General features: G+C 31.8%; 1 protein-coding gene across 4 annotated transcripts in view; it reads left to right on the top strand.

Moving 5' to 3' along the window:
• Positions 1 to 23,620, top strand: part of ACSL3 (acyl-CoA synthetase long chain family member 3) — a 66,759-nt gene extending 43,139 nt beyond the window's left edge. For 3 of the 4 annotated variants that reach the window (XM_051983459.1, XM_051983460.1, XM_051983458.1), the window contains exons 6-15: positions 2,327 to 2,477; positions 2,892 to 3,015; positions 3,232 to 3,303; positions 4,421 to 4,560; positions 5,720 to 5,892; positions 6,864 to 6,938; positions 12,937 to 13,128; positions 14,919 to 15,033; positions 17,656 to 17,813; positions 20,136 to 23,620. In XM_051983459.1, the coding sequence (XP_051839419.1) occupies positions 2,327 to 2,477; positions 2,892 to 3,015; positions 3,232 to 3,303; positions 4,421 to 4,560; positions 5,720 to 5,892; positions 6,864 to 6,938; positions 12,937 to 13,128; positions 14,919 to 15,033; positions 17,656 to 17,813; positions 20,136 to 20,293 (1,358 nt within the window). In that variant the 3' untranslated portion in view covers positions 20,294 to 23,620. The remainder of the gene's footprint in view (positions 1 to 2,326; positions 2,478 to 2,891; positions 3,016 to 3,231; positions 3,304 to 4,420; positions 4,561 to 5,719; positions 5,893 to 6,863; positions 6,939 to 12,936; positions 13,129 to 14,918; positions 15,034 to 17,655; positions 17,814 to 20,135) is intronic. The other variant, XM_051983461.1, reaches the window with a different exon arrangement.
• The last annotated feature ends 259 nt before the right edge of the window (positions 23,621 to 23,879 follow it).

Raw genomic sequence — 23,879 nt, 5'->3', positions numbered from 1 at the left:
TGTGAATTAAATGTTAGCTTGAGCTAAGTGCACTTAGACCAGTTTCTGATTTTGTCTTCTGCTTATTTCATGGAGGATTTTTTTTTTAAGTCTGTACAATATTTACAATATGTAAGAACTATATATTTAAAGCCCTAGTGATAACTACGGTTTAATATGACTTGGTTAACGTAATCTCATCTTTTTTTTTTCCCCCCATCTGTAAGTAAATTTTCAGCTTTGATTTCTTGATGTGGCAGTTGAAATGCAGACCTCTTCTCATTTCATACATACTCTTCCTTCCCTCCCCCTTTATTTATATACTTGTAAATTTATCTATGTATGTATGTATGTATTCTTTTTAATTTAGTTTTCCACCAGTTACATTTAATCATTTCATATTCCTTACGTGGATTTTGAAAGAAATTTTTGATAGGCTTTTTTTGGATCATTGTGAGGCTTCCTGAGGCTTCTGTCTCTTCTGATCGGCTATTGGATGCTCCAGCATAACTGGCTCTCAGCCATTTCCTTTCCCTTAAGTTCTTACTTTTTACTAATTCTAATGTTCATTTCTTCAACCCAGTCTTCGTTTTTTTTCAGTATGGGCCAACCGGGTACCCTGATTATGCTTTGAATATTTTTGGTAGAGTTTTAATTGTAGAGACCATAGATCTGCATAGTCAGTATCTCTAATGATCTTCCAGAAGAAAATCCAGTTACTTGATTGTAATGGGTTTTTGTAAGAATAAGTTACAAGAACTTTCTTATGATGTAGAAATGAAATTTAACTGATAGCTTCTTTCTCAATAGGGAATTATTCAGTAAAATACTTCAGACTAGGAATAAGAGAAATGTGTATCTGTATACACATTTGCAATTCTTAGCTTGCAGATATTTTATTCATTTTGGTGAACAATTTTGGAAGTTTTGAGATTGTGCCTTATGTTTAGGTGTTGGGTTTTTTGAGGTAATAGCATTAAGGGCAGTTGGAAGAGTTGATGGTTTTGGAAAATCTAAAAGGCTTCTGTACATAGCTATAAAAATGTATATAGTACAACTGTTCTCCTAATATAGAATGTTATATATACATTATAGTTCTTAGTGTCATGATAGAAAATGGTATGTATCATTGTAGAGAGTTGGCTCTTAAGAGGTTACTAAAATGTTTCTTTGACTATATTCAGAAACATTAGATATATAAAGTTTTTTTTTTTTAATTGGAGCAGGGAGGTGATGCAGTAGATACAGTGTAGTAGATACAGTGTGCTGTACCTGGTATCAAGAGACTAGAGTTCACATGTGGCCTCTTAAGCTACTTAGTAGCTGTGCGATCCTAAATGTGCCACTTTTTTCTGCCTTAGTTTCCTTATCTGTAATATGAGATAATAATAGCATCTATCTTTCAGGATTAGTGAGAATTGGGATATACTTTATTTCTGTCACTGACTATCTGTGAAATTTAAGCAAAAATGTAAATAAAGTCTACCCTAGTTCTTCCACCCATATTGCTTCTTCAGAGGGAAGTTAAAATGCTGTTGGTGACCATTACTTGAAAAAAATTGAAGATTTGTGATAGATGTGAAACTTATATTATGTTTCATTATAATTTCATTGTAAGTTAATTATTGGTAGTAATTAGGTAATTGCATATTTTAATTGAATAAGTCAATTTCTCTCAGGCTTAAAAAACAATTGATTTTAGATTTTTCTGTGTGAATGAAGTTTTGCTTCCTAAAATTAAATAATGAGTGTGGGTTTTTCGGGAAAAATTTTATCAAAAGTTGAGTCATTGAACAAACATTTATTAAAAACTTACTGTGATAAATACTGAGGATATAAAGAAAGTCAAAAATAGTTAACTATACTCAGGGTGTTTGTTCACATTCAAATGAGGAAATAGAGGGAAGTGAATAATAAGCATTTATACAGTACTTATATGCCTGGGCACTGTGCTAGTTAAATGCTTTATTGAGATTATATCATTTGATCTTCAAAAAAATCCCAATTTGTACTTGCTGTTATTTTGCAGTTTAATTAAATGACTTGCTCAGAATACACACAAATTTTATATGGTCAAATTTGATCTCAAGTCCTTCTAAGGCAAGACCAGCCTTGTATACCCGGTACTGCACCACTTCCCAGCAGCTTTACTAGGGGAGAAGGTACTCAGATAGTCATGACATAAAAGATATGTGTGAGGAAATTTTAGAGTGACCCAAGAATTCTTCATTATAGTACTAACTAAAAAGTATCAAAAGAATTGAATTTTTCATTACCATTTATGTAATATGATAGAGCTTATTTTCTTAGATATTTATGTTTTCTTCCACATATTTTTTAAATGCAGTAAATACACCTGAAAACAGGCCTACACCCTCAGATATTGCTGTAATCATGTATACAAGTGGATCTACAGGACTTCCAAAAGGAGTTATGATCTCTCATTCTAATATTATTGCTGGTATAACTGGGATGGCTGAAAGGATTCCAGGACTGGGGTAAGTCCTAACAATCAGGAGAAAGTTCTTTCATTTTATATTTGAGCTTGTTTCTTCAAAGTTTAAGATACAATAAATGTACCATTTGGAAAACAATATAGTGATGAAACATTAGACCTGCTATTTCTACTACCTTATATCAGAAATCATTACGTGGATAGGTTTATATAAATTATGTAATTAAAAATTTTTTTCTTCTTTGGTATTTTTCTTTAAAGAGCTAACTTGTAAACTCTTAAGTGAACAAAATTTGTTCACTTAAGATATCCAAGTAAGAGGAACAGTCTTATATTAATGAAATCTGATGCACCTGTTATAAACACAGATCTTTTATATAGTTTTTAGAATTTCCAATTCACTTTTTTTTTTCAATGCCAGTAAATTCCTTGCCTGAATTCTTATTTTCCTTTTTAGAGAAGAAGATGTTTATATTGGATATTTGCCTCTTGCCCATGTGTTAGAATTAAGTGCTGAGCTTGTTTGTCTTTCTCATGGATGCCGAATTGGCTATTCATCACCACAGACTTTAGCAGATCAGGTATTTCTTAACTAAATCCAAATTATAGAAGACAGGGTGTTGATTTTAACATATTTTTGAGAGTAAGAATGATGATAATTTGTTTTCAACTGTTCATTTTGAATTTTCTTTAGAATGGGGTATAAAAAATGCATACCTATTTATGACGTTTGTTGAGGTTTTAAGTTCTTAAATGTAGAACACATTTTTTAAAAATTAAAAAAATTTTATTTTTAGTCAACAAAAATTAAAAGAGGAAGCAAAGGAGATACATCTATGTTGAAACCAACCTTAATGGCAGCTGTTCCGGTAAGAATTCTGTGCATACTTTTTTCCTTCTTTTATCTTTTTTGTTTTTTCTCTTATGTACTTAATGAAATATATCCCCATAATGCACTGTTTATTGTATATTTTAGACAATTGTCAGTGAGTCAATTTATATTTCACTTATGTTTTATTAGTAGTCTGTCTACATTATCTCTTTATCCAAATCGAGTCAAGTTCCTCTACTTAATAATTCATTTGCTGATAATTATGTTTGACTTTTCCAAAATTTTAGCTAATAGCTTAGCAGGAGAAGACTTAAGCTCAATTGCAAGGATTGCGGGGGGGGGGGGGGGGGGAACACCTTTTTTTTTTTTTTTTTTTTTTTTTTTTTTTTTTGGCCAAGGATCATTTGTATGTTATTTATAGTAGGTCATGCAAAATGAGCCAATAAAAGAACTCAAGTGGATGGACAAGGAGAAAGAAGGTCATTATTGCCTGTGATTGCTTTGGCAGGGCCGCGCCAAATAGGTTCCCACCCCTGCTCTGTTGCATCACACTAAAATCATTAATTTTAATTTTTTTAGGAGGAGAGTTATTAGCCAAATGACAGGAAGGGAAAAGGAAGGAATACTTTTGTTCATCTGTTGTTTGACATTTTGATATTCTAACATTCTTGAGGGAAGATAAAAATTATCAGTCAGAAAGTCAGAATGATAAAAATCCAGCATTGGATAGTCAGGACAAAGGCATAGAGATGAGAGGAAGTTATTTGTAAAAAATCACTAAAAATCCGATGTGGTTAAACTGTCAAACTGAGTTTGAGAAGGGGAACTATAATGAGGCTAATAAGATAGGTTTAAGGCTATGGTATTCTAAGCCAGATAGACAAGTTATCCTAGAGTAATAGGATCTGATTAGAAATTGTTGAATAGGGGAATGATCTGGTTTTTCTGGTAATAGAATTTACACAGTGGGGATAATGTGAAAAAGATATATTGGAACCACATTGTGGAAAGCTGAAAATTTCAAGATCTTGGTACTTCTGGTTTTTGTCCAGTAATTCTAGTAATCTCTTAATATTACATATAAGCATTATTAACAGTATTATGAATGTTACTGTATTATATTCTGGTATTAAATTCCTTTTTTTATGAACTAGGAAATCATGGATCGAATCTACAAAAATGTCATGAATAAAGTGAATGAGATGAGCAGTTTTCAACGCAACCTTTTTATTTTGGCCTATAACTACAAAATGGAACAGCTTTCAAAAGGCTATTGCACCCCACTTTGTGACAGGTAGCTTACTATCTCTACTCTTCAGTGAACATGAATTAAGTGTTTCTTTTAAAAAGTCATTAAAGCCAAACCTTTAGGTTTAGCTGATTTTATGTGTACAGTAAAATTTGACAGCAGGTTTTCTGTATTTAGTGTTGTAAAATTTCTGTTAATTGTGTTACCCATATTTTCTAACAAGCTTAGTTTCTATCAATTTCAGCTGTAATTCCTGATGCTTTTACATTTATTCTAACAAGCATAAATCAAAAAACCCATTCAGATATTTCTCTTCAGTGGAAAGCAACAATTGATGGAAAATTGTTTCTAAAATATTTACTATCCAATTTTTAAATACAGCTTTTATGGATGTATGCTATAATTTGTTGTTGTTTTTTGAAGCAGTTGTGATTAAGTGACTTACCCAGGCTCACATAGCTAGGAAGTATTAGAACTCTGGTCCTTTTGACTCCAGGCTGATGCTTTATTGGTTTTGCCATCTAGCTGTCCTGATTTATGCTGTAATTTGTAAGCACAGTACCAGCTTTGCACAAATATCCCTTCTCTGGTCTTCCTTTTGAACTCCCTTCTTCCTTCATAGCTCAGATCATATACCAATCCAGTCCTTCCCAGGAGCCTTCTCCTCTTGGACCCAGATTACCTTATGCTAATTTGTACAGAATTGGTATGTGAGTCTGTACATTAGTCTCCCCCTTTAAAATGTGAATTTCTTGAGGAAGGAATGGTATTAGGAGAAATGTCGTTTTTGTCCTTGACTACTGCACCTGACATAGTGCTCAGCACAGACTTCCTGATGGTTTGGTTTCCAAAATAGGAAATATTTTAAAATTAAGAATTAGAGGGAAGTCCAAACATGTGATTAGTATGAAAAAATAATACTTAAAAGATTTTTATCCATACTTTAGAAGCATTTTTTGGTTTAAAGACAATTAGACTAATATAAAATATCTTTATATTATTTGAACAGTAATAACTTAGCTCTGAAGTGGAGCTGATCTGGACTCTAGAACTAGCTACTTTAAAACAAGGTCACCATCTCTGTCCAGCTCATTTTTTAATTATCTGAGATTTAGGGTTTTGAAATACATGATTGTGAGTGTGGAAGGAGCAGGAAGCAGGAGACAGTGCCTATTGGAGCTAAAATTCTGACTCTGGTTTTTAGGTTTGTTTTCCGGAAAGTACGAAGCCTCTTAGGTGGAAATATCCGGGTCCTGCTATGTGGAGGTGCTCCACTTTCTGCAACAACTCAGCGATTTATGAATATCTGTTTTTGCTGTCCTGTTGGTCAGGGCTATGGACTCACTGAATCAGCTGGGGCTGGAACAATCACTGAAGGTCAGTGTTACCCTGAAATATAATATCATTCATTTGATATGTTTAAATTTTTCCCAAATGTTTTTCACAAACATGAAGCAATTTTAGGACCAAATGAGGGAAAGGGCAAGTAACTCTAGATATTTTACCAATATAAATTTAAAACACTTATGCAAAAACTTGTTTTTGTTACCCACTAATGCATTGAAATGAACTTAAAAATAGTTTTTTAAAAATGCTGACATTTTATTTTTATATTTTATTTTATTTTATAATAACTTTATATTGACAGAATCCATGCCAGGGTAATTTTTTTACAACATTATCCCTTGTACTCGCTTCTGTTCCAATTTTTCCTCTCCCTCCCTTCACAGGTCTAGTTCTATCCTACCTCTAGACATATACGTTTATACCATACTGTTCTAAATAGAGGCCACTACAAAAAAATGCACCATATCCTTAAAATGACAGCTTTTTTCTTTCTTCCCAAGAACTTAGTTACTTAATACAAAATTTGAACTGAATTTATGGTCCTTATTCAGAGAAAAAAAGGCTCAATGTTCTTTTAGCATTAGTATTTTAAAATTAGTTTTAAAAATTTCCTTTGGAGCCTGTAATTTTAAGTATTGAAATTGCACTAGGACTTTAGGGACACCTAAAATAGAAAGACCATTTATTACAACTTATCCTATGTTAGAAATGACATTGTTTAATTACTTTGGACATAGAGTCTACAAGTGTTGCCAGGAAATTTTTGATATTTTTGAAGTTATAATTCAGTGATGTAAGATTAGTAAATTTACTACCAGTTTATATAAACAATTTCAAAATAGATCAGGGGGAAAGTAAATGGCTATATGAAATGATGTTAGTTTCTAACATACTTTCTTAGAAAAGTTGTATGTAGGGAATCCTTATTTTTTTGATGATATAGAAAATTATATACAGTTTTTCCTTTTCTCAAATTGATTTTTTTTCTCTTTTTAATCTAGTTTGGGACTATAATACTGGTAGAGTTGGAGCACCATTAGTTTGCTGTGAAATCAAATTAAAGAACTGGGAAGAAGGTAACAAATTTTGTACACTGTACATTAATATGTGATTGGACTTGTCAATTTATATTTAGTTTTCTTATTTTAAGAAATGGAAAAAAGGTTGTACTTTTTCTTTACAGCAATGATATTTTGTCAAGATATAATATTCTTAGTTAATTTTATTTTTAAAAAAAATTTTATTTAATAAAAATTTTTAAAAAATACTTGATTATAAATAGCATAACTAATTATACCAAAATAAGTTAGAAATTTATTAAAATAATAGGTAAAACATTCATGTCTTTATTATTCTGTCAGTAAAAATATTAGGTGAATTTTTAATATTGGTATTTGATGTAAGGATATGTTGTTTATTGTTCATTATATGGACAGAAAATTATTGATCCCATGAGTGCATACTTTAAGTATCTAGTTTTTGCTGCTTAAATATAAATTGAAAAAATAATTACATTTAGTTCTATTAAAAAATAAAAATCTTACCTAATCTGATAGAAGTCATTTCTTAGTTCAGATTTGAATAAATATTCTAAAGCTTTTCAGTTGCTATGTTAATGTTTTCAACACTGAGAAATTTATTTTATTATCATGAAAACATGATGCATATATATATATATATAATTTATTGAAATATGTGTTGAACTGAATTGTTCAGTCAGATTAGAATATTTAATACTCATTATTCTCAGAGTTTACAAGTTACAAGCAAAGAACATTTTAAAAAGCAAATTTTTAAACATTTATCCTTCCATTTAAAAAATAAGTTTCTCATAGGAGGCAGAATTTAAACCTTCACATTAGTACAGAGGGATTTTAGGTTTTATATAATGTTTTCCTTCTAGCAATTCAATGATGATAGGCCATTTGATGATCCTTGGACCATAGCAGTCCATGAAGCAAGGATAAATATAAAATTGCCTGTAATCTTGATAGTGACCCTAAATTTCTGCTGTGATGAGATCAGTGATAGAAACATAGATCAGAGGATGCTATCACACAGACTGTCTTTAAATGTTGAGTGTTGGTGTTAGATGTGTAAGAACCTAGTTTCTTGACTGAACTGTTTTTTTTTTTAATTTTTTTAATAATTTAAATTTGACTGGACTGTTGACTGTTAAGTGCAATGAAGTATATAAATTTTTTTTTTTGGAGGTTTTTCAAGTTTATTTTTTTTTTTAAATTATAGCATTTTATTTTTTAAAAATATATGCAAAGAGTTTTCAACATTCACTCTTGCAAAACCTTGTGTTCCAAATTTTTCTCCCTCCCTTCTACTCCTTCCCCTAGGCAGCCAGTAATCTAATATAGGTTAGCCATGTACAATTATTCTGAATATATTTCCACAATTATGTGCTGTGCAAGAAAAATCAGATGAAAAAGAAAAAATAAATTGGAGGAAAAAAAAGCAAGTAAATAACAAAAAAGGTGAAAATACTATGTTGTGATCCGTATTAACTTCCCACAGTTCTCTTCCTGGATGTTAGATGACTCTCTCCAACCCAAGTCTACTGGAATTGGCCTGAAGAATAATATAATTATATTAAGATGTAATTTATCATGATGGGAATTGGAAAATAAAAATAATTTGCAGTTGAATAGAAGGGCAGATCTTACATTTTTCTTAAGCAAAAGGAGTTGGAGTTGTACATCTATGGTAACAAAAAGTAATTTGTTGGACCAATTGGTTATCCCACCCATGCAATATTCCTGATAAACATTTACAAAGAGGCCACTAAAAAATGATTGCAAGCTATGCTTCAATCTTTTATTGAATGCAAGGAGGTAGAAAAAAATTCCATGTCAACATAATATTTTAATACTTGGTGATTTCAATCTCAGACTGAGTGTAAAGCAGGAGAATGAAAACTGTTGGAAAAATGGTTTAGGAGTAATAAAAAGACATGCTTGTGTGTTTTACAGAGCTCATGTGCTTGTTTATCATTAATATTTCAAGAAGAATGTTTAAAAACTGAAGATGTACAACAAATGACATCATAAAAAAATTGAGTTTATTACTTTCTTTCAGGAAACAAGTGGTTATAGATAAGAATAATTTCCAGATCATTTGTTTACAGTTGAATTCATATTAAGCTCTTATTGGTGCAAAGCACTGCTGACTTGGAGATATATACAAATAAAACATCCTTTGCTCTCAAGCAACTCATTTTAATTAGGGAAAGATGATACATTAGGAGGTTGAACTGAAGGAAAAGCAGATGAAAAAGTGCTTTGGAGACATTCACTTTCTCCATGGCAAGAAAATTAATAGAAAAGAGTCTGAACCAAAGATAAGGTGAAAAAAAAAGATAAAACTTGGCAACTGAAGCAACTCCATTCTGACATGTTTCTTTCTTTCTTTTTTTCTGACAAAACGGCCTCCTTTATTCTCTCTCTCTTTTTTTTCCCATAATTTTTTATTGATAGAACCCATGCCAGGGTAATTTTTTACAGCATTATCCCTTGTACTTACTTCTGTTCCGATTTTTCCCCTCCCTCCACCCCCTCCCCCAGATGGCAAGCAGTCCTTTACATGTTGAATAGGTTACAGTATATCCTAGATATAATATATGTGTGCAGAACCGAACAGTTTTCTTGTTGCACAGGGAGAATTAGATTCAGAAGGTACAAATATCCCGGGAAGAAAAACAAAAATGCAAGCAGTTTATATTCATTTCCCAGTGTTCTTTCTTTGGGTGTAGCTGCTTCTGTTCATCCTTGATCAATTGAAACTGAATTAGTTCTCTTTATCGAAGAGATCCACTTCCATCAGAATATATCCTCAAACAGTATTGTTGTTGAGCTATATAATGATCTCCTGGTTCTGCTCATTTAACTTAGCATCAGTTCATGTAAGTCTCGCCAGTCCTCTCTGTATTCATCCTGCTGGTCATTCTTTACAGAACAATAATATTCCATAACGTTCATATACCACAATTTACTCAACCATTCTCCAATTGATGGGCATCCATTCATTTTCCAGCTTCTAGCCACTACAAACAGGGGGGCCACAAACATTTTGGCACATACAGGTCCCTTTCCCTTCTTTAGTATCTCTTTGGGGTATAAGCCCAGTAGAGACACTGCTGGATCAAAGGGTATACAGTTTGATAACTTTTTGAGCATAGTTCCAAATTGCTCTCCAGAATGGTTGGATGTGTTCACAATTCCACCAACAATGTATCTGACATGTTTCAAAAGCAAATTGATGTCAAATAGTAGGAGATAGTCTGTATTCATATAATAATTCTTTTAACTGTCACCATTTCCTTAGAAAGTTTATTCTTAAAAAATCAATTCACCCTTTGAAAATCAAGCTTAGTTCAATACCTGATTTTTCACATCCTAAGGATAGAGATGGCAGCCAAGTGCTATACTGCTTTAGATTTCCAACATGTTTATATAAGATTGTAAAAGATTATTAATAGTAGCATCACTTCATGAAAAGTAAGAAACAATTCAAGGAAAAACAATGCTCTATTTTTAAAGTTTTTTTTTAAGTAAGGAAAAATAAGAATATCCCAGTCTCCCATTGAAGCTAAACAAAACAAACAAAAATCAACCTTTTTAATATAGTCAAGTAAAAAAAAAATATGTTATGGTCATGTCCAGAAAATATGCCCTGAGTCCACCAAATAACTCTGTGGATAATATATTTAATCAACACAGTACCTTTAGAAGAAAGATCCTTCAAGAGCTTTAAGGGTTAAATTTGAATCTATTTTGTTATAAAAACAGATTTATCTGAATTTTTGTTTTTTCAACAAAATATTTTTTATATCAGTAACAATGAAGTTTCTTACTTGGACTTAACATCACAGATAATGATAAAAAAAAAAATGAGGATGGAAAGAGCAACTAGACTGAACCATTTTTTTGATGGAAGAGATTGAACTAAAAGTTTTTACAGCCCTGAAAGCATTTGAGATACACAAATGATATTTGATGAATGCAATTTGGAGGTATGAGAATGAAATAGGCTTTCACAAAATCTAGACCAACCCACATCTTAATTGTAGGATTCTAGTGTTATTGTTTTTTTAAATAACATTTGATTTGGTTTGGGAAATTAGCTTCTGACAGGATGTTATGTTAAACACTAACGTTTAACCAATTCATATATTAAAATCTTACAGGATTCTTTGGAAAAGATCATGAAAGGCATCAAATAGAGGTGAATACTTTCTAAAGATATTCACCACTGTCAGATTCAGACTAGAAGTGATTTTTCTCCTTTTTTGCAGATGACTTAATATTGGTTTTATTAAGTTCAGAACATTGTACTGTAAATTGGACCTAGAGCTGAATAGGAATAGAATTGATGATATTATTTTTGGGTAAATTGTACAGCATTTTTCATGATCTTGAGATTTTTTTCTGAAATACAGATCCATATTTTGAACAGTGATGGTCTTCAGGTGATTCTGTATGGTGTCTCAAAGTGTAATACTTTCCAAATAATTAAAATTGTTGATCACAAAAGGAACAGTGAACATATGCATGGTAGGCATAATGATATGCCATATTACCAATACATGATCTCACAAATGAAACAGCACAAAAGAATGCATCAGCGAGAAGTGTATGCTTGTACAGGGAAGTAGCTTGGAGCAGAGGATCAACACTGGACAGTCCACATCCGTCATTATATAACCATATATTGTTAAAAAGCTCCCAGCATGTTGGGAGGGACTTGGACTCCTGGTGGAGAATTTGTGGTAGCAAATGAACAATAAACACTTAGAATGAAAAAGTGGTAGTGACTGTAATCCACATCATTAAAGAGTACCCAAAATGAGATATGGATCCACCAGAAGTATGTTCTGTACAATAAAGACGAGAAGTCAATTGGAATAATTTTTAAAAATTCAAAAAATTTTTTTGTCTTTTATTTTTTTAATTCAAATGTTTAAAGAAAAGTATAGCTTTAATAAAAAGTTTTACTTCCTTTTTACTCCTTCCCCCAATCCATAGGTTGCCATTTACGGGGTGGTGGCAGCATCTTTCTTCCTTCTGTTTGACTCTTCTCATTTTTACTTCATGAGGCAAAGCTGATGGTTCTGGAGAGATGAAACATTACTTTGCTGCTACTATGTCCTTAGGTTATCTGGGCTTGACCATTTGCCCTGTGTTGATGCCTTTTGGACTTCTGTACTATTGCCATCTACTTTTTTGCTGCACCCTTAGGACTTCAGGGCCTTTGTCTTTGTGACAGAAATTTTCTTATGTTGTATATTTGTGTATATGCTCCCCTCCTCAATAAAGTATGAATTCATTAATAGCAGAGGCTGTCTAATTTTTCTTCTTTTTATCTCCAATGTTAGCAGAATATTTGGCACATAGTATTTAATAAAATGCTTTTTCATTAATTTATTCTATGTAAATATTCGCTTAATCAGAATATTTTAATTCTCTGGTAACCCTCATAACCTTTTTGTGCTCTGAAAGTATTTTCTTAGCACTATTAAATGTAATTTATATCAGCTATTAATGCAGTTTATATTTTGTATCTTATACAATTTACAAACATCATCATGTATGTGTGGTTAAAAAATATAGAAATGGCAATATATACGCTTTTTATTATTTATGAGAGCAATAATTGCTAAACAATGATGGAGTTAGTTAAAAGAAAGAATGTGACATCTCATTTTTAATAGTTTTGTAAAACATAAACAAGTTCTCTTTTGTTTCTGCACAAGTGTGGTGTGCCTTCCTCCTTTCTCTTCTGGAATATTAGGAAATGCTAGATTTCATGTGTACATATCTATAATAATAATTATTCAATCTATTAGTATACTTAAGCTATCTATGGAGTGTTATGATTTTTTAATGATCATATTATTTTTTCATTTATATAGCTATATTTTTTCTAAAATAGATTTCTCTGTTATTTCTAAGTCATGTTCAACCTTGGAAGATAGATAAAAATTGCATTGAAAAATTTAGAAATATATACATTTTTTTTTCTTAAAGAGGTTCACATTCAATGTAAAATATTCTTAATGTTCATTAGGTGGATACTTTAATACAGATAAACCACATCCAAGAGGTGAGATTCTAATTGGTGGTCCGAACGTGACAATGGGCTACTACAAAAATGATGCAAAAACAAATGCTGATTTCTTTGAAGATGAACATGGACAGAGGTGGCTCTGTACGGGAGATATTGGAGAATTTGATCCTGATGGATGTTTAAAAATTATTGGTGAGTCATCTGATTATGGGTGTTGGAAGTAAATCTTTCTAATACATTATCCCAAAAATCTTATGTCAGTTTTGTTAGCTTAAAATGGCACTGATCTTTTTGTGTCATCTTGTATAGTCACATAAATTAGAGAATTTATGAGAATTAATAAATTTTAATTGTTTTATTTTGTGATCTTTGTTTGGTTGTATGTTCTACTGTGAATGTATTAGGATAAAGACTGCACCTGAATTTAGGTTACCCTACCATATCAAAAATGAGAGTTTTTCCACAAAAGCATTTTATGCTATAAATTCTAGTGATAAGATTCTAATTAAAAGAATTATTTTATGATTATGATTTATATTTGCATTAATAATTTTTTATTTTCAATGTTTTGTATTGTTTTCTCTTACCAAGATTGTGATTTCTAAATTAACAACTTTTATACTAGACAGATTTGGGGGCAAAATGAAAGTCTATATTCAGACTAAGATGGCCACTTCTAGTGTGGATATTACATTCAATAATTTTTTTATTCTGTAGGGTTCCAATAAATGCTATAGCAATAATATTTTAGTGTTCTAGTGCTACGTATTATTTCTGCCTGTGTAAGTAACACTACTTCATGTGACCTTCCCTATTCAATATATACTAGATGAGTTTTTGGTTTTATATTTTTGAGGAATTGTGTTTGCTTTGTCTTTGGAGAGGCAGCTCAACTATTATTGTTTACATAAAAAGAAAAATTCTGGATGACTTATTTGTCTGTGCTGTTGGGAGCACAGGAGGGGAGCAGAGGGAAAGTTCTCATGGAACCAGTTGTATTGAGGTCTTTTATTTTTACTGCTATTTGGCCACTTAAATCTTTAATTCACTAAATGTGGAGTACCTTCATTGTACAGTGATCATTAATTAGGAATATTATTTTGGCAACTATGGAGTGTAGATTGGAGAAGGAAGAGAGAGGAAGTAGAAAGAGGTTATTTCATTATACTTAAATGAGAGGAAGTGAAATCCTGAAATGAATTATATTATGAGAAAAGGGGAGGGGTACCCATGATGCTTTAGAAGTGAAGTCAACAAGCTTGGCCAATTGATAACTTGATATGGAATATGAGGAGAGGAAATAATAAAAATAACTCTGAAGTTTTGACTGGGTCACTTAGAAGATGATAATGTCATCAACAAAAATGTGAAAATTGGAAGAAAGGTTAAGTTTACAGTGAATAATTGTACATGTTGTTTATTATTTGACTCTATTTTAGCAAATACAATAATTTCCCCATGTAGTCAACTTAGGTCTAACTTAATATAGTTGGTCATACATAACAATTAAAAATGTACTAGAGCTAACATATTCTATTTTGAATGAATTTCTAGCTTATCCATTTAAAAGATAGTTGCTTTTATTTGTTAAAAGTATTTCTTCTTCCACTGCAATGCTGGAGCTAATTGCCTAAATTTGCACTGATAGCAAATATTTGTGGTTATTAAATAACCACATGTAAAAATTTTCATTTTGTCGAGTTTATTCAATAAAAGTAAAAAAAAAAATAGATTTTTGATTTTGATGCCACTTTATTAAAAAGGCAAATTGTTTGGCTTTTACTTTTAATGGTATATATTTAATATTGCTCATTAGAGCCTAAATTCTTGACATATACTTTTTGCTTAGTCCTTACTATTATAAATTTAGTTGACAATTATTTAAGGATATTTAGTGAAAAAAATATATACTTTCATTGTTCATATTTGTAATTTTCATCTTGGTGATTGATTCTGCTTCATTTATTTATTTTTTTAAACAGATCGTAAAAAGGACCTTGTAAAACTTCAGGCAGGAGAATATGTTTCTCTTGGAAAAGTTGAGGCAGCTTTAAAGAATCTCCCATTAATAGATAACATCTGTGCATATGCAAATAGGTATGGTAAGAAAATTTAATGCTATTTTGTCTCTTTTAACATTTTTATTTTATATAATTATCTTGGGCTTCTTTATTTCTTTTTCTATACCTCATTTCATTGAGAATCACTACTGATCTCAGTAGTTCTCATGAGTTTAGTTTTCAGCTTTATGCAGGTAATAGTTGCATCCATTTGATTGAACCTAGATTGTACAGTACCTACCAAATAAATAAGGAGCTAATAAATGATTTTTAAAATTGATTATTCGAAAATACCAAACTAGATAGTTAAGTTTCATGATATTTTATACTCCAATTTTCGTCATCAGTTAAGGGTTGGATATTTAACATGTATTAGTCAACCTGCCATCTGGGGGAGGGGGTTGGAGGAGGAGGGAAAAAATTGGGATAGAAGGTTTTGCAATTGTCAATGCTGTAAAATTACCCATGCATATATCTTGTAAATAAAAAGCTATATTAAAAAAAAAAAAAAAAACTAAGGGTTGGTTGGTAAATTTATTTTGTTTTTTGGATTATTGATTCACCTCAGAGTAGATAAAAAAAAATTGGACCTTCTCCTGATGATCAATAATAAGTGAGGCATAATATCAGGAGGTAGATACTCACAGAAGGAATCCATTACTGCTTAACAGAGTATGAAAGAGATTCCCTATAGATGGTAGTGACTTCCAGATTTTCCTGTTTGTGGCTGATATCAGACTTGATTTCATCAAGTCTAAAATTCTTGGAGAGAGATTCATGAGTTAAAACAAAATTTGGTCCAATCTACACAGGATAAATCAAATGGATGAACAGTGTCTGTTGTCTAGAATATTGCATAGAGTTGAAAAGAGATAACATTCAGGTTGTCAGTACATCTCTCATTGTTAGGCAGTACATGTGAATATTAAGTTAAATTCAGAATTAAATGAGGGGAAGAGAAAATTCTAAATTGTTTTGGGAAAATTTTTTTTTTCAGATAATGTGATAGTGTACTTAATTTTATTTTATTATAGCTTTTTATTGACAAAACATATGCATGAGTAATTTTTCAAGATTGACCCTTGCAAAAACTTCTGTTCCAACTTTTCCTCTCCTTCTCCCCCCTCCCTCTTCCCCCTCCTTTTCCCCCCCCTCCCCCATGGCAGGTAGTCCCATACATGTTAAATATGTTAAATACAATATATATACATATTCATACAGTTATCTTGCTGCACAAAGAAAAATCGGATTTAGAAAGAAGGTAAAAATAACCTGGGAAGAAAAATAAAAATGCAAGCAAACAATAATAGAAAGAGTATAAATGCTATGTTGTGGTCCACACTCATTTCCCAGTGCTCTTTTGCTGGATGTAGCTGGTTCTGTTCATCACTGATCAGTTGGAACTGATTTGGATCCTTTCATTGTTGAAGAGAGCCACTTCCATCAGAATTGGTTCTCATATAGTATTGTTGTTGAAGTGTATAATGATCTCCTGGTTCTGCTCATTTCATTTAGCATCAGTAAGTCTCTCCAAACCTTTCTGTATCCATCCTGCTAGTCATTTCTTAGAGAATAATATATTCTATAACATTTGTATATCACAGTTTACTTAGCCATTCTCCAATTGATGGGCATCCATTCATTTCCAGTTTCTAGCCACTACAAAAAGGACTGCCACAAACATTTTTACACATACAGGTCCCTTTCCTTCTTTAAGATCTCTTTGGGCTATAAGCCCAATAGTAACACTGCTGCATCAAAGGATATATGTATAAGCCCAGTAGTAACACTGCTGGATCAAAGGGTATGCACAGCTTGATAACTTTTCGGAATATAGTTCCAAATTGCTCTCCAGAATGGTTGGATCCATTCACAACTCCACCAACAATGCATCAGTGTCCCAGTTGGGAAAAATTGTTTACTACCTTTAGCTCTTGCAAGATGCTCTTGAAAGTTAAAAAATATTTTTTTAAATAACTAATTTTTTCAGTCATGGACTACTACTACAATATCTATAAGAATCAAAAATTATCAAAAAATAAAGATCAATGGAGAGTGTATATAAAGAGAGGATAGAATATCATCAGAGATGACTTGTGCAAGAAGGGGCACAAAGGATAACCATAAATGTCTAATTGCTCATGAAGAAGAACTTAGGACAAGAGAGGAAGATCCTTATTCCTACGTGGAAGTCTATTATCCATAAAAATGAAGATGGTGATGATTGCTTTTACCCTGCCACTTTGGGTTTGAGACAGAATATGTGAAATCACTTTAAAAAACTAGGAAGCAGTATATACAGAATATGTGAAATCACTTTAAAAAACTAGGAAGCAGTATACACATGGAAGGTGTGATATTTTGATATTATCCAAAGCCATACAGTTGCACATTAGCATTACTATTGCAAATTCTAAAAAGCTTTGTAGTAGATGTAAAATGCTGGGAAATATTGAAGGAATAGATAGAACTTTGTTTAGTAAAATATGGTACATTCAAATGTCATTAACAAAGGAATTTAGAGATTTTGTAGTTTGGAATTTCTTCGCTTATAGAATTTTGAAAATGACAATATTTTTATCCAGGTGTTATTCATGGCTGTTGACATTAACATCTAAAATGTGTTAATACATAATCTACCATCTTTTATATATTTCAGTTATCATTCTTATGTCATTGGATTTGTTGTGCCAAATCAGAAGGAACTAACAGAGCTAGCTCGACAAAAAGAACTTAGAGGGACTTGGGAGGAGATCTGTAACAGTCCTGAAATGGAAAAAGAGGTGCTAAAAGTGCTCTCTGAGGCAGCTGTTTCAGGTGAGTGCTCTGGTAAACTTTTTACAGATTTCATGAAAACTGTTGTAAGAAATGGGGAAAATCATTTTGGTTCTTCTGATGTTACACAATATTTCCTTTATAAAACTTATATGTCCTCAACCAACTTTCATTTCTATAAGATAAAGTTCAAACTTCATAGCTATTTATTCAAGATGTTATTAGTCAGATCAATCAGCTCTTCACACTTTCTCTCCCTTTAGATAAATTTTTTTTTCTAATGATGAATTTAATAAATATTAACAAAACCAAACATTTCCTCTCAAAAAGATGAACATAAAAAGGACTACTTATAAAACTGAAAATTGCATTATGCATAACAAATGTATAGTTCAGATTTAACCTGGTCCAACACTGGTCTGCTTATTTACATTGTCTTCTTCTGACCTATTCTCTGGTGTTGTGTTTTTAAATCATTCAGTTGATAATTTTTTTTTTTAATATCACTATCAAGTGCTGTATTGCCACAAATTAAACAAAACTGTGTTTGAAATTGAATATCTCATTCTGTAGCTTTAGTTCATAAACTGCCAAGAAGTGGGGATTGGGATAGTAATCTATACTGTATACATTTTCCCCTGTTTTACTCACTTTATCAGCTCATTTCTTTGAATTTGTCCCTTTGGTCCTTTCTTATAGCATAGTAAATCTTTCACTCTGTTCTCAACTATTTATAGTCTGGCTTTTGACTCATTCAATCCAAACTGCTCTGTCAAAAGTTACTCATGATTTCTTCATTGCCACATGTAATGGTTTTTTTAAGCCTCATCATTCTCGATTTCGTGGTGGTCTTTGATGGACCAACCACATTTCTCTTTAGTACCTTATACTCTAGGTTTTCATGTCTTGCTCTCCTGGTTCTTCTCGTATCTATTGTTCCTTCTTGGTTATTCCTTGTTGGATCTTCATCCAGGTTATGCTGTGAATTGTGGGTGTCGTCCTAGTCTCTGCACATCTTCACCATTTCACTTGGTGATCTTATTGTCTCATGTGTTAATTTATGCTGATGATTCCTGAATCTCTTTACACAGTTTCATTTTCACATCTCTTAAAGCTTTTTGAACATTTCAAATTGGATCCTCTTTAGCCATCTTAAATTTTCATGTCCAAATTAACTTTTCCCCCAATCCCCACTCCTTTCTGAGTTTTCTTTTTTTCTTTTTTTTTGGCTGAGGCAAGTGGGGTTAAATGACTTGCTTAGGGTCACAGAACTAGGAAGTGTTAAGTATCTGAGGCCAGATTTGAACTTAGGTCCTCCTGACTTCAGGGCTGGTGTTCTACCTACTATGCCACCTACCTACCCTTGAATTTTCCTATTTTTTAAGATTATCACTGTCAAAACCTAGGTGTCATCCTTGATTGTTCACTTCCATGCCCCTAAATCCAATCTTTTACCCAGGTCTGTCAATTTGAGCACTTATAGGACATTTGTCCCATAAGACTCCTTCTGTTCTCTGACACTGGTACACTTTAGGGTCCATCTTCATCACTTCACACCTGGGATGTTAACAGTAGCCCACTGGTTGGTCTTCCCCAGTTTATCTTCTGCTTAACTGTCAAAGTGATCTTAAAGAACTGAACAGATGAACATAGACTATATCACCTTCTTTTTAATAAATCCCAGAGGTTCCCCACTGCCTCCAGAGCCAGTCATGAAAAACTCTATGGGCTGTGCAAAGTTCTTCATTATTTGACCCTGTCTTTCCTTTTTATTACCTCTCCCCCTCTTTTATCCAGTTATACTAGTTATCTTTTGTAAACAGGATATTCTCTTCCAAATTTCTATTTATTTTTAAATTGGCTTCCTTCCAGTCCAAACTAATTTCCCATCTTCTCTTGGGGGCTTTTTATATCTCCTTTAATTGAATATCTGCTATTCCATATATGTCTTGTATGTCCCCTGTATGCTTGTTGTCATCGTTCTTCTGACATCACAGACAGACTTTTACTTTATATCCAGTACTTTTAGCACAATGTCTGAAACAAAATAGGTGCTTAATAACATAGTCATTTATTTTACATTTATTTAACCACTTCTTTGCCTTTTTTCCTTTTGATTGCTTTGGGGTATATACTTAATGTTATTGCTACTTGAAAGGAATCTCCCCTTTTAAAATTTGTGTCCTGACAAGAATATTTATCTCTAACAACTTTTCATATTTGAGTGTCCTGACAGAAGGAATGGACTTTGTTTAAAAAACATGTCAATAGTAATGATGATTTAAAAAATGGGGGATAGTACTTATTGTTAATGGGCATTTTTTACGCTTTTGAATTTTGAAACTTTTTTTTATGTCATGGCAGCAGGTCTGGAAAAGTTTGAAATTCCAGTAAAAATTCGTTTGAGCCCAGATCCATGGACCCCCGAAACTGGCCTGGTGACTGATGCCTTCAAACTAAAACGCAAAGAACTTAAAACACATTATCAAGAGGACATTGAGCGAATGTACGGAGGGAAATGATCATTCTCTTTTTGCACCTGTTTGCTACAGTGAGCTCAGATCAAATAGGAAAATACTTGAATTGCATGTCTCAGTCTTTGAGACAAACACCATTCCTCATTTTAAGCCTAAACTGTTATTTCTCATGACATCACCATCTTTAACTGACAGGATTAGTAAAATTTTAAGACAGCAAACTTGTGTCTGTCTCTTCTTTTTTTTTTCACCCCCCCCAATTTACTTCACTACCTATGACTATATTTGTCAGTTTGTGGATTTTCCTGAATCATATTGGGGAAACTGATTTTAAAATCTCAAAATTTTTAAAAATGATTTATATATCCTGTATAATGTTCAGTTTGTAACTTTTTAAAGTTTGGTTGTATAGAGGGATAACTAAGAAATATTAGAAATGGTTGCTTTTGGGGCCTTTTTTACTTACAGTATTTAAAAACAAAAGGATATTGATGTGAAATTATGTAAATTTCAAATGCTTATGAATCAAATCATTGTTGAACAGAAGATCAGACTTGTTGTTGTGTAATTATTGTCTTGTATGCATTTGAGAGAAATAAATATATTCAGGCTTATGATTTAAGAGATCAACATCTTGTGAATATGTGCCTGACAATTTCTTCTTTAAATATTTAATTTTAAAACGGGAAATAATGAAGTTTGGTCATGGCACTGTATATAATGAAGCAATACTACAGGTCATTATTAATTCAGAAGATATTTAACGTAGGAAGTATAATGCCAGTTAGTAACTCTCCTCTAATGGTTTTACTTCAAAATTTATCCAGACAATTTTATACAATTGTTAAAACTGGGAGGACACTGAAACTGTTAAAGGAAAACAACTCTGAAGGTTCGGCAAGATATTTTTTAAAGATGGTAGTTTAAAAAGCCAAACATCTTTTTTCTACATCAGCCTTAAAAACATTCAGGTTTCTATATTTTGCAACACATGAATCATTGAAAACTGTCATATCCCCTAGCTGTGGTCCAAATGGCTTGATTATTTCTTGTTTTTAAATTTAGGATTATTTTCTTGGATATAAATTTGCACCAGGTTGTATTTATTTTACATGGTATATGTTAGTTGGATATTTGAGTAAGTCCTTCTTGTAAAAAAGTCTTCAACTTTTCCCCTTTGCTAAATTACAAATGTTTTTTATCTTGAAGGATATGAATATGATATATGAATAAAAATGGGGCCATCTAGGATTGAAAAAAGTGTTCTCATCAAGGTTACGTGATAATTTAGAAGATATTCTTCTTATTAACTTTTAAATTAGAGAACTGTTAAAATTTAATTTCCAGGTTTTTCTGTATCACTAGACACTTGATTCCTATAATGCTGCCTGTCTAATAGATAAACTTTTTGAAGTGCTTTAGAATTTATAAAACATTACCCAAGGAATTAGAGAATATGACATCAAAGATGATCACACAAATTGAAATTGCACAAATCAATGCTTTTTAATTTATTGGCACACTTTTCAGCAACATGTTACATGAAATATTTTTTTACCTATTAACGTAAAAGCACAGTTCATAGAAGTAACTGCATCTCAGCTCCTTTAAACATAAAAACAAAGGCAAAGATATTAAATATTTGGCCTAGATAACTTGGGTAAGATTTTTGAATGTTGAGCGACTTAAGACAAAATGGATGTATGTTGCTTGGTTGGAAGGCTTTGGTTGCATCACAAAGGTATCACACCTTGAGAAATAGTTTTTTTATTTTTTGTTTTTGGCTTTTCTTATCATGTATTTGTATATTTCTCTCTGCCATATATGTTTTTTTTATAGTTTAAACCAATTGCCCTGAGGAAGTGCTTTTTTAAGATGAGAGAAATTAAAGGAAGAACAAGAAGGCCTTCTTTCTACATCAACATTAATATAATTTATGAAGTAGAAAGTCTTGAATTCTAGGAAAATGGAGATTAGAAACAATTAAATTGCCCCAGTTTATTGCATATATTACATGACAAAAGAATTAAGAAGGGTAAAAAAATGTAGATTTGTAGGAAAACAACTCATAAAAAGAAGCAAGGTTCACATGCCATTTGAAGCCAGGCTTTTTTTTGACCTTGTAGAATAAAATTGCTCCACAGTGGGAGCATTTTTCTAATTTGGGATTCTGTTGCATTCTGCAATATACTTTCTTTCAGGTGGGGGATATGCTTAAGAAAAGTAGAATTTAGTTAGAAAAGATTAGATAACCAATTAGCATGTATTTCAGAACTGAAAAATATATTTTCTTTTTCTTTCCAGAAACAGCTATTGAGACTTAGCTGACTTCATTATCTACCTAGTCTCTCATTTGTTGATAGGCTTAGAGTGGAACATTGGTTCAGTAGGCCAAATCTGAGCCAGATTCCTATAACCACAGCAAAACAAGAATGTTGAGACTAAGTATATAGAACAAATACTATTCATCCTTCAATTAATCTTGCATTGTCATCATTAGGAAAATTAAATAATTTTAAAATGTTTTATTGTGAGAGATACTGAGTTATTTTGGTGACCTGACAGATAAGAAAGGAAATAAATAAGTTCTAAGGTGTTTTCCTTGGCTTTGGCATTGTTTCTGAAAATATTAAAATAAATTTTGAACTATGTCAAATTCCAGATAGAAGACATTCTTAATAGGGAGGTTTCCTGGATTGATTGGGAAAATAAGATGTTTGAAGAGTTCTCACAAGTTTGTTGCAATAATCTCCGTAATTCTTTCTTTGAAGATCAGATGTGCTCACCAAGGAAGCATTCTTCTGTTAGTAGTTTGCTGAAATGAAAGTTAAATGCAGTGCAAAATTGAGTCAATGGCATTAGGTGATGTCAATTCTCTAAGTAATAATCTTTTTAAAATGTCGACTTGATAACCTCTATAAAATCCCGTGGAGCTTGTCTATTTTTCCAGCACCTGCCAGTAAGAATAAGATAGCCTGGCATACATTTTTCTATTTGCTGCCAAAATTCACAAGCTTATAAACATTTTTGTATTTGAATTCTTAGAGACCCTGTGATGCAACTTTTTTTTAAAGCTGTGATGTGTGTTCATTTCTTGGGCCTGTAAGAAAATTGTATACATCTGTGTTTTATATAAAGTGGTCCACTTTTAAACAGTGTATATATTGGACCATGCTGAAAATGTAACCGAATGACCAGTTGTATATTGTAATTGGTTATTTAATGTAAACTCATTTTCAATGTATTCTTGGTTGTCGCTCTTACCTGCCTGAAAAAAAGTGTATATCAAAGAGTTATGTTGTATGGATTATTTATTTGTAATTGGACAAGTTTCAAGAATAAAGAAATGTAAAATAAGTTTCTTAAGTTAAACCCTGAATTTTTTACTTTATTGGATGCTTCTATATTATTTTCAAAAAGACTCGTTTTTAGACTATTAAAACTATTATGAGTTTTCAGAACTTGGGAACTCAATTTTTCTCTTTGTTTATTATAACTTCCTCTTTTTTTCTACATAGCATTTGTGTTGAATGAAAATTATCTTCATTCTATCACTTTAAAGGTTTTCGGTGATATTTAAGTTCTAGGATGTTTTACATTCTAACCTTTTAATTATTTCTCAGTGTTTCTT

Source organism: Antechinus flavipes, chromosome 3, assembly GCF_016432865.1.
Source record: "Antechinus flavipes isolate AdamAnt ecotype Samford, QLD, Australia chromosome 3, AdamAnt_v2, whole genome shotgun sequence".
NCBI lineage: Eukaryota > Metazoa > Chordata > Mammalia > Dasyuromorphia > Dasyuridae > Antechinus > Antechinus flavipes.
The sequence above is the reverse complement of the archived record's forward strand: the minus strand, read 5'-3'. Positions and strand labels throughout refer to the sequence as shown.